Below are 11835 nucleotides of genomic sequence, written 5' to 3' on the forward strand. Positions count from 1 at the left end.
TACGAATTTCTGGGCAAAAAAAAAATAAATTCCGACCGAATTCGACCAGAAAACTAGGTAAAAACTGGGCAGAAAAAGGCTCTTTTTAAGCTACACTCTCTGCCAATTTAAACCAACATACATCCTATAATGGCAGCTTACATTGCTGCCATTCAACCATGAAAACTCAATAAAATAACTAATAGCCACCAACAACAACAATTAACCAACAACTAATAACCACAACCACAACAACTAATAACCACAACAACTACTAAAGTGTTCAATAACAATATAATCATCATTCAAATAACCAACAACAAAATATTGACAAGTTCACAACTTTGTTTAACAATACACAACATTCAATGAATTTTTTATGTAGCACCATCTTCATGTAATGTCCTAGGACCTTCATCGTCGGCGGGTGGGGAAGGAGGATGAGACCGGGGAATGGGGAAAGCACCACAAGCAAGAAGATTTGCCAGCTGACCTTGAAGGAGATCAAATTGTTTGTCCCTCCTTTCTAGCTGACCTTGAAGGGTATCAAAATTCTTCTTTTCTCTAGCCTTGGTCTCTTCAAGCTCTGCTGTCAGCTTTGCGATCTTCTCTTCCATGGACGATATAGCCGAACTATCAATCGCCTCGCCTTGGGCGAAAGTCCCTATACCTTGCAATACAGCACTGTAGCGCCGAAACGATTTATGTGAAAGGCCGTATGCTATCCCTTTTTTAGGACCACCGACAGTACTCAACCATATCTTCTTCTCTTCTTCGTCTGAAATGGGCGGTCGCTCGCCTTGCTCATTTAGTGGCAAGCTCTGAGTGTACTCCTCCAAATTGATCTTGTAGCGACCCTTTATTTAGAAGATAGAAAATTACTAACTATATAATATTAGAAACATTTATAGTAGTTATGAAACTTACATGTGTAGTCTCTGCCCGGTCCTCGACTCATCTAGTTGGATCTGTCGGTGCCTTCTTCTTCCGGATGTGAGTCTCCATGAAGAACTCATCATGACTCATCTTCCTCCCCAATTTTTTTTCCTACAAATATAATAAACATGTTAACGAAAACTATAGCAATACACGTATTTTGTTGTAAAAGCAGAGTGCAATTTAAGAGATAGGAATTTTAAGTAACTAGATTCTTGAGAGAAACATAGGATAAAAAATACAACATGAAGCTGGGATTATATGGAGTCCACTTGAGCTTCACTGAAAAAAACTTTGGTTTTTGATAGCCTAGAGCTGGTTAGTCTATATAATGTTTGGCCATACAACTCCAAGGTTGTGTTCTAGTTCCAATATTCTCTAATTAGTTTGTGTTGTATGTTAACCAGTACTATGTTCTTTCCACTTCTAAAATTGTGGTCTTCATAATTTTCTTCAAGATTTTAGATTTTTGTGCTGTTAAATACAAATTCCTATCAATATGAATTTGCTCATTTAAAATAAACAACATATTAAAATATGATTCTTCAACAAATTTGGAACCAGGGGTTCTCAAATTGATAGAGAGATTTTTCATGAACATCAGCGCTTATAAACATGAAAAATACATTAAATAGAAATCTAATAATAGATAAAACAACATCTTAAACCTAATTAAAACAAATTTCATGCTTTTTAGTGTACTGTCAAGAAACCAACACTTACCAGTTTGTGTTAAGCAACAATTCAAATGAGGAGTGTGTTATATAGTGCCAGCCCAAACAACAAATATTATTATAACCTAAGTTTCTTTGTTGGTAGAAGATAAAAATTATATGTTATTGTACTATATTTGTTTGGCAATATATATATTTCTCTAAGCAAGGAAGCAGAACAAAAACAACCTTATTTAATATAAATATGGTAGTCACATAATTATGCAGTTAATATATAATTATGTAGTTAATAAAAACAACCTCATTTAGTATAAATATTGTATGTTATGTGTGTATTTTTGAAATGTCAACTTGCCGTGATATTCCAAAGTTTTGGGAGATATATAAATATAGTTCCATAAAAATAGACTGAAATATTTTAAGAAATTACCAGATGTCTCCTCGTATCCCCCATGCTCCTTGAACCCAGACAGTGCAAGGAGCCACCCTTCTCAGATGCTCGGGCTTTCTTTCTCTGTTCACTCTGCTTCTTGAATTTGTCGGTGGTCCAATACTTCTCCAGATCCACCCATATATGCGGTAGAACCCATGAAGGCCTCTTTTTAACCCTTCGAGCGGTGCTGAAGGAATCAGAGTCTCCTACGGCATTTGTACTCCAAATTTTTACAAATTTCACGGTTATACTGGTCCTCCCAGGAACACTTAGTCTGCAAATAAAGTAAGTAACGTTAGATGAAAATATTGTTAATATAACACTTAAATAGATAAGAATTGTATTAAAATCTTAAATTGGTTGAACATCTGTTGCACGAGACTATCAGTAAAGTCACTCCAAGTCGGATAGGGTGTTAAATACAACGAGGCAAGTATATCAGTAATTATCTTTGTAACATGATTATTAGGAATAAACCTGCAACACTGCAATTACATTAAATAAATAAGAGTAGCTATTATAATTACTCGTTGCCTTCAGGACTGATGATTATCCTATGGTAATGATCATAACGCACATCATCCGGATCATCATCCTCCGATGAATCTGAAGCATGTGCAGAAGAGGGTGCATTTGGCTCAGTGCTACTATCTCGAAGACAAAGTCTAGAAATGCTAGGAGACGAACTCTGTGGAGAGGGAGACGGGGTCCCTGAAGACGTCCGCGATCCACATCCCTGCACAGATCTAGACCCCTGCTCCGATCCAGACCACTGCTGCGATCCGGCCGTCTGAAATCTAGATGGATGCGATCCGGATCAGTGAGACGGAACATACATAAACAATGGATCAAAATTTTATTTCAAATTACCGTTCCTCTTTCTCTCAAATATTTATTCTTTCTCTACTCAAGTCAATACTAAGTCATACGTTCAAGAATCAAGACTTTATTGCAATTAGCCAATTACCCAAACTTTTCAACCCGTAATATATGTTCTCGTAACCACACAAGAAATTATATATGCAACAAAAGCCACAAAAAAAGGACCACACTTGTTACAATAGGTTATCTAAAGTATTTGTCGATCCAATTCACTTAGAGCTGATAGATACACATGCATGAATATAGAGGCATCAATACTAAAATATGAACACAAATATAGATACAATCAGCTCAAGCACTTTTAAGACTAACAAGAGAAGCAACTTCAATAATCCAATTTTTGTTTTAAAGGTAGAGATATCAAGAGCATATCTTTAACACTTCACAGTCCACTATAAGGAACAAAGTAATAAAAAAAATTATCTCCGGTTCACATGGTTCAAGAATGTCAATTACAACCAGATTCTAATATATGAATTATATTATATATTTTTTAAGGCGCGCTAAAGTTAACTGATGAAAAAATTGGGATCTTGAGTGCTAAGGAGGTTCTTTTTCTATTCAGCATATTCTTTAGTAGTATCCCACATATCATCCTAGTAAGTCAAATTACAGTTCCTCCTTCTCTCAAATGATTATTCTTTCTCTACTCAAGTTAATACTAACTCATACGCTCAAGCCAATTACCCAAACTTTTCAACCCGTTATATATGTCCTTGTAACCACATAAGAAATTATCTACTCAACAAATGCCACAAAAAAAAGGACCACACTTGTTACCAATTAAAAACAAAAAGAGAAACAAAAAATCAAAAACAAAATTAGAGTGATCTAAGGAGAGAAATTAAGAAGCTAACTTTTAAAGTATCTACAATTCAGAAGAGAACAATATAAATATAATGTGTAATTATCAGAAAGGAAAATAAACTAAAATCACATTTAATTGAATCAAAAATTAAGGGGAAAAAATGAAAAATGCATAAGCTGAAACATCATAATAATTCGATTCAATGAAAGATCCACTCTTACTTTGAATTTAGCTCCAAATGCCTGACAATGGAATTCCTTTTAGGTAAAATCTGTGTAATAGGAGTCTCAAGATCCTAAGAAGGATCATCAAATTCTCTTCTTTATAGAGAAAGAAATCACATCATTCATAAAGATCATCCAAATACAACGGCATAGAGAATAGTCCCCGACTTATTCCAAAATTTCATGATACGGTTACACCTTTCATCTCTGAGTCCTTTAACAACCACGACTTGACAGAAAGAGGGGGGTGAGAGCTGAAAGATGATTAGATCTAACAGTAGTAGTGAGGGTTTTGGGAGAGCAGAAGAAGGAATTTGGGAAAATAAATTTTTTGCATCGGCTAGGGTTTTGGGGAAAAGGGGAAGGGATTTGGAAAAACGAGGGAAACAAAGAAAACACTAGCAGCATATTTCTATTTCTTAGGTTTTAGCAATATAATTAAAAAAAATAAAAAAGGTTAGTATATAATTAGTAGCGACTTTGTCGCTGCAAATAAAATTTTGTGGCGAGAATTTTAAGGTCGCTACAAATTATTTTTCATAAAAATTTCAAAATAAAAACATAGTAACTACTAGAGGCGACCTTGGTGAAGTCACCACTAAAACCTGACTTTATGAGGCGATGATTAAAGTCGCTGCTAAATTTATAATATTTAGCGGCAACCTATTCAAGTCGCCACTAAAACTAGTATTTTTGCGGCAACAAGAACCGTCGCCACTAAAGATCGTCGCTAAAAACCTAATTTCTTGTAGTGACTGCTCGGCGCACCGTTTATCCAAAATCAAAATCATCAGATTATTCTTCGCATAAATCGAATAGAAAGTCTGATGCATTGAAGAATTTTTCTCAAACACATATTCTCAGTCTCAGGGAAGTACACAAAAGTTGGGCCAAAGGAAGCAAAATTCCGGGCAAAACATAACTAACCTGATAATTGTTTCGACGAAGCGCAGAAACTGTGCCGCAAGAGAGAAGATCGGAAGAGATTTGTGGAAAATAGATCAAAATCCGGAGAAAGAGTAGTAGCGGGGACCTTCTTCGGAATTATGTGCTGGTTTGGGCTTCGCATAGAGGCACAGACTGGAAAATCAGAGATAGCACGTGTCCAGAAAGCCAAAAAATATTATTCCCAAAATACCCTTACTACCCCAAGCTCCTCTCCTTATTCCCTTCTATAATAGTAGTAATATATATTATACTATACTATACATTTAGGTAGTGTGATTACGAATTTAGAATAAATCATCGGCAAATCCACTTATGCTTATTGTAATTATCAATTTATATAAGCTAGTTGTCACTAATACACTTCTACGTAATAAAATTATCAATTTACGGTCGAATCAAACCTAACATTACCTAAGGATACTACTAAAGGACTTATACTTAGTGTAATGTCAATCTATAAGCTAATTACAACTAATACACTTATTATAATATAAGCGACAGAAAAAAAGTCCGTCGGTACTGCTGCATCGGTAAACAACTGTTTTTTAGTAAAATGTATAGTATATATAAGATAGTATAGCATATATATATATATATATAGAGAGAGAGAGAGAGAGAGTATCGAATACAGCATATAATTATCAATGTATAGGCTAATGAATCACTAGCGTTACTTCAGAATAACACTTATATTACTTTACGATACCACTAATAAACTTTCACTTACTTTAATTATCAAACTAAAGATAAACAATCACAAACATTTCTCACAAACATCATTAATACACTTCCATTTAGTGTATAATTATCAATGTATCGGCTAATCAATTACTAACGTTACTTATATAAAGATACCACTAGTTCATTAATTATTAACGTTACTTAAGGATACCATTAATGCAGTTCTACTTACACTAATTATCAATTTAAGATATATATATATATATATATATATATATATATATATATATATATACTAACTGTATAGTATATAAGCGATATTCGATATAACATTAGTTATATTAAGATGTGTGTGTGTGTATGTATGTATATATATATATATATATATATATATATATATATATATATATATATATATATATATATATATATACACATACACTATACATTTAGATAGTGTGATTACGAATTTAGAATAAATCATCGGCAAATCCACTTATGCTTATTGTAATTATCAATTTATATAAGCTAATTGTCACTAATACACTTCTACGTAATAAAATTATTAATTTACGGTCGAATCAAACCAAATATTTGACCACTTTCCGACCGAATTCGGTCGGAAATATTGAGTTACAATTATTTCGGTTTTTTGTCTTGCGCGGGAAACAAAAAATTCAAAAAGCAATTTGGAAATTTTTTAATAAATAATTATTTTTTACATTATATACAAGGTTGACCAAATATTTGATTAGTTCCCGACCGAGTTCGGTCAAAAATTTGGAAATATTTTAATAAATAATTATTTTTTACATTATATACAAGTTTGACCAAATATTTGACAAATTTTCCGACCGAAATCGGTCAGAAAGTTTTTTTTTTTTTTGCTGTCAGTCACTTTTGTTGTGTTTTGCGACCAAATACTCTTAATTCCAACCGATTTCGGTCGGAAATTCTTGGACAGAAATCACCTGATTTCTAGTAGTGTTATTGAATATGTTTCCTTTCATATAATTTAGATTTATCTTTTTGAATATTTAATCTTCGATTGACTTTATTCTTGAGTCCCAGCTTGGTGTATATCTTTCAACTCGTGTGATTAATATTTTCTTTGCCTTTGTTTGATTTCTTTTACGCTGTTGTAGAATAGTTGATGGATCTACACTCTAGCCATCTTTTTTTTAATTCATCACCCTTTAAACAGTAAAAATGTCTAGAAAGTTTTGCTAAGTCCTATAAAAGAGCAATAACATATGTTCTTGCAATTCTACTTCTACTGGTGAATTTTATATGATATTAAAAAAATACCGAAAATTAACCGAACTGTACCGATACCGAAGAGAAACCGATATGATTGGGACGGTTTCGAAAATTCTAATTTTGATTATACATAATAGAATAACCGAAAAATTGATATGGTATAAATTTTATAAAATAACCGCCCGAACCGAACCATTAACACCCCTAAGGTCATCATCGTTTTCTAGCTGTTCATAACCATTTGCAACAATTGTCCACAAGCATTCAGTTTTTAGATAAGTTCCATTCTAATCTTCTAGTATTCAAAATGATTTCCATAAAGAAAAATGAGTAAAACCAACTGAAGAGCCAACACCTTCTTTTGTGTTTGATGTCATGATTATTTTTCTTCACGTAACCCCAGATTAAGATCGAAAACTACTCTGATATCAATTTGTAGGAAAGATTAGGAAGAGAATATTTTTCTTAGAGAATGCTCAAGCCAAATATATCTCTATTTATGCTTAAAATACTATTCAAGAGTCTTGCACAACTAACAAGATACATACATCACAAGTACCTATAAAGACTTCTTGGAAAACTAAGAGATAATATTGCAAAACTAAATATTCTTAAAATTATAAAAGACTCCCAGATAACAGAAAAGTCAAGAATAATATTCATACGTCACATATTTTCTTATATGCATTATGTTTGTTAATCATCAAAACTCACAACTCAACACAAATTTATTGAGCTGGCATCTCATAGGACAGCTGCCCCTTCTCTCAAGCCAAGTCCATAGGCAGCGAAGATGAAAATAATGCGAACAACTTGAGTACCCACTGGTAAATCTCCTAAACAAATCACAACAATTCTCATGAGTATCACTCTTTATCCTCGTCTTTTTCAGCGAGTCAATCAATGACAAACTAGCCGGTCGGAACCTTGTCCTGTCACAGACATGATATCGGTACAAAAGGAGATTAGCTGATGCGCGAATTATCTCTTTGTTGCATTCTATAAAACGATATTCAACGTTTTCTTGAAAGTCAAGAGAACTAATCGTAGGCCAGTTGTTAATGACATCCGCCACAATTATTTCTTTATATTTTTCCCGAGACTTCATGCACATCATTAACTCTTCGTAGCTTAGCCATAGACTAAAAGCTTCTTCTAATTTTTCCTCTTCTTGGTAGGGGACGACCTTTTGTGTTCCATTGATGTCAGTTCCAACCCATCGATGTATGGTTTTGCTGTAGAATCGGATCTCCACTGGCGTCGATGAATTAATAGTATTATTCATCTGTTTAAACACTAAGTTTTTACTCGAGAAAAAACCTTTAATTTGCTCTTTTGTAGCCTACCTTTCTTTCTTTTTTATTTTCTTGATAATAGTTTAGGCATTCCTGGAAGGGATTATATAGCTTGACTAGTTTCCAAATTTTTTTTGATTCCTAATTCAACTATGAAAAAGAATATCCCCTCTAAAGTTATAGCGATAGTCCATATTCAAGTAGGAGATGATGGACAAGTTTCTACTTGAATACGTTTTCTACTTCAAGTAGTATTCCCTTAAAGATATTTTCTATTTCAAATGCTGTTTAATACTTCACAACTAGCTTACCAATAAGATATTTATTGTTGAAAAGGTAATTACTTTACAACTAAATCATTAATTAATCATTCGTTTCCAAAATAATTTTCCATCCAATTTATGTCTTTTTCTTTTTTTATCTACTAGTTGGAATACGTTTTAGACTTGTTGGAAAACTGGAATCACATTCGAGCCCTCGGAAACAAAAGCATACTTAGCAATTTCAATGCTCCTTTTAAACCACTGGGCTGCTACTCCTACATAATAATTAGGATCCAAACAGAGTTATCCTGCCCTATTTTCATTTCTGTTCCTGCAGGAGATGTGTCGTAAATCATTACCTAATGATTTACCTAATGCCAAAAACTCATGGATGGGGTGATCAACTCAATGTAATTCCTTCGTGTAGCCCCCCGCCCGCCAACCCCCCCCCCCCCCCAAAAAAAAAAAAATAACAATCATGACCTCTCCTTTGACGACAACATATAACTGCACACTAAATAGGAGGAAGGAGTGGCATAACATTCACTACTGCTCTTGCAATATCTAGCTAAGAATTACACCAGTTATGTAATTCAAAAACTGAAATATCTAATAACTTGTGCAAGTATCGCCTAGAGGCATACGTATTACAGATAACATGCCATAGTAATATACAAGCTTTCAACAAAAATTTTACAAGGAAAACAGAAAATAGTAGAGACGACGCTTCTTTGAAGTTTCTACATTCCAACTTCTTTTAGAAAAAAAGGGAGGAACTACATTGCCCAACTTGTAGCGGATTAGTGGAAGTGGAATAATGATGAGCTTATGGGAGCCCACCATTGGCGCTAATAGGAGGAGGTGAAGGCCTGGGAATGTAAGGCATAAGAGGAGTACCATGCTCAACAGGTCCTGGTCTTATAGAAGCTTTTGTGCTAGGAACTGGATCTATCGGGCGATAATCTTCCATATCTAAGTTGCTCGAATCGCCCTCAGTAGTGCTTGGACCGAAGCCATTGCCCTGAGAGAGGGAAATAGTGAAGAAATTTTAGTAAGAATTTAACTTTTATACATGTGACTACCGATAAAAATGGAATTAGTAACCTAAACAATATGGCAAGTAACCTTCTATAGCAGCGCAAAATTTTCATTACATTGTTAGTGGATCATAAGTTAAATCGTTTTAGTGACGAGGAAACACCATTTCTGCAGCTGTTTCATTTACCTTATACTAGGTTGCGATGAAACGATTAACAAGCCAAAGATGGTCGATAAAGTGAAAGTACCTGCAGCTTTCTGCTTCTTATGGTCATCTCCATGTCATTATTTTGCCATTTGAAGGACATTCCTGTGGTTCATTTATGAGAAGGCTAAGTCAATACCCTTGTGCGGATATAGCTATCCGGCTTAATTCTGTTGTTTTAGCCTCAGTATCTGGCAAACAGAGATAGGTACATATCTCATATGATTCCTCTAAAAGCAGCAGACTAGTGCATATTAACAAACTGAAATGAATTTACCACAAAAAAGAAGCTGAGCGCAAAAGGGACTGCCATTGACTTCGTCCATAATACTCGGATAACATTTGAGAACCCTCAAGAAACAACTTCGATGAGTAACTTAAGTAGCTGAATAACAGTAAGATGCCTCATCACACGCAAGCATGAACACAGAAAGAGTTAAGTAGGCGGGCTTCTCTTCTAACTGTAACTGTTAGTTTACTGCTTCCATTGATAACAAATCTGGACCTCAATGAACTGAAACTTTTTGAAAGAGATATATATCACAAAGTTTAAGTTTCTACAGCATTCATTATTCAGATTAACCACTCATATACCTTCTTTTCCTTCTCATCGTACATCAAACTTAGGCACACATTCTAAGAGTGTGTTTGGATTGGCTTTTTTCAATGTTTGTCAAAGTTAAAAAGTGCTTAAAATAAGTTAAAAATTACTTAAAACAAGCCAAAAGCAATACCGTAAAGTTATTCCTGCTAAAAAACCACTTTTTTCAAATCAATCCAAACGGGCTCTAAAAAATAGATGCAATATACAACAACAAGTTAGCAACAACAACAAAAAAATCAGTGTAATCTCACAAGCATGGTCTGGAGAGGATAGTTTGTACGCGAACATTACCTCTACCTGTAAGAAAGTAGAGAAACTATTTCTGGTAGATTCTCAGCTGCTCAGGAGATGCAATATACACAGAACTTAAATAAATACCAATGTCATGAGTGAATCAATATATAGAGTATAGAAGTCATTTCTAGCATTATATCTCCCAACCTAATCATTTAGCAAATCCCGAGACGTCAAATGTCATGTGAGGACCAAATAACATACAAGTACCAATCACTTTTGTTCGTGGAAATCTAACTTGTGACAAAGAGAGAGCCATTTGTGGTCCAGTCCATTTGTCAAAGTTTAGAGTGAACTAGAAGTATAAGGAATATAAAACCACTAAGGAAAAGAAGTAGAATAAATTGTTGGCGAGTGAAATAGTCTTTTACGGAGAGTTCTCTTATATCCCAAAGGTAGGGAAAATGAAGTCAAAATATAAACTACCAGTGAAATACTTTGAAATCCACCCATTTGAGAAAAAACCCTTCATTATATTAATAAAAATCTCCGACAAGTCAATCAATCAACTATTCTTCGGTCTCAAACTAGAAGAGTCGGTTATATGAAACCTCTATATAAGTTCAGCTGTATAAGGAACCATTCTTTCAAATACTCAATAATTTCTCTTTAAGGTGTTCTTTAAGTAAAACTAGCCCTTTCATGTTTCCATCTTTTACAATCACACAATACAAAAGGAATTGAACAAACTTAAGTAACAAACTAAAGCATATTATAAGAACTTAAGTTCAAATATTAAAAAAGTAAATGTCACAGAAAAAATAGCATAGTCCAAGGCCAAAATAAATTTATTTTACTAGGAAATGAAGAGGTACCTCCAGTGCTGAAGCAAATAAAGGACAAAAAGGCTGTCCCCATCACCAAGAACAGAATAAAGAACCCAAAAGCCTTCATACTGCAAGTACAAATATTCACAAAACTGACAAAATATATATAAAGATTGATATTTGATTTTTCCTTCACACCCTTTTCAAGAAAAGTGAAGTTTTTGAATAATTCAACCCATTTGAAAGAACCCGCCTTTGGTAGATGAAAAAGAAGAAGAACAAGCACTCATTCTAGCCCATGTTGGAGTATATAATAAAGAGAATTATTATTAAAACATAATAAAGAAATAATATAGTAAGGATGAGTCATGGAGATGATAATGTGGGGTGTCATTGTAGTAACAATGCAATGTGTATAGGGGACAGTAAATGAAAGAGAGAGTTATTAATGTACTTTGATTAGTTTTTGTTTTTGAGTTGCAAAATACAGTGGGGAATGCAGCGAATTGAATGCTAAACATGATGGAAAACGAGCCTTTGCAGC

General features: G+C 33.9%; 2 protein-coding genes across 3 annotated transcripts; both read right to left on the minus strand.

The window, feature by feature from the left end:
- Positions 1 to 238: 238 nt before the first annotated feature.
- LOC138879467 (uncharacterized) lies at positions 239 to 8110 on the minus strand. Its single transcript, XM_070159079.1, has 5 exons — positions 7647 to 8110; positions 2550 to 2819; positions 2020 to 2296; positions 907 to 1026; positions 239 to 836 (listed from the first exon to the last, which is right to left on the minus strand). The coding sequence occupies exons 1-4, from the start codon at positions 8108 to 8110 to the stop codon at positions 934 to 936; spliced, it is 1104 nt and encodes a 367-aa protein (XP_070015180.1). The 3' UTR covers positions 239 to 836; positions 907 to 933.
- Positions 8111 to 8925: 815 nt separating this feature from the next.
- LOC104216199 (uncharacterized) lies at positions 8926 to 11538 on the minus strand. Of its 2 annotated transcripts, none has more exons than XM_009766198.2 (3): positions 11340 to 11538; positions 9670 to 9731; positions 8926 to 9404 (listed from the first exon to the last, which is right to left on the minus strand). In XM_009766198.2, the coding sequence occupies exons 1-3, from the start codon at positions 11416 to 11418 to the stop codon at positions 9210 to 9212; spliced, it is 336 nt and encodes a 111-aa protein (XP_009764500.1). In that variant the 5' UTR covers positions 11419 to 11538; the 3' UTR covers positions 8926 to 9209. The 2 variants fall into 2 exon arrangements, 1 of the variants encoding a protein (XP_009764500.1); XR_011403051.1 differs by lacking the exon at positions 11340 to 11538 and adding an exon at positions 9904 to 11288 and having other exon boundaries at positions 9364 to 9404; positions 9670 to 9817.
- Positions 11539 to 11835: the final 297 nt, after the last annotated feature.

The sequence above is a fragment of the Nicotiana sylvestris genome, chromosome 10 (genome assembly GCF_000393655.2).
Source record: "Nicotiana sylvestris chromosome 10, ASM39365v2, whole genome shotgun sequence".
NCBI classification, from domain to species: domain Eukaryota; kingdom Viridiplantae; phylum Streptophyta; class Magnoliopsida; order Solanales; family Solanaceae; genus Nicotiana; species Nicotiana sylvestris.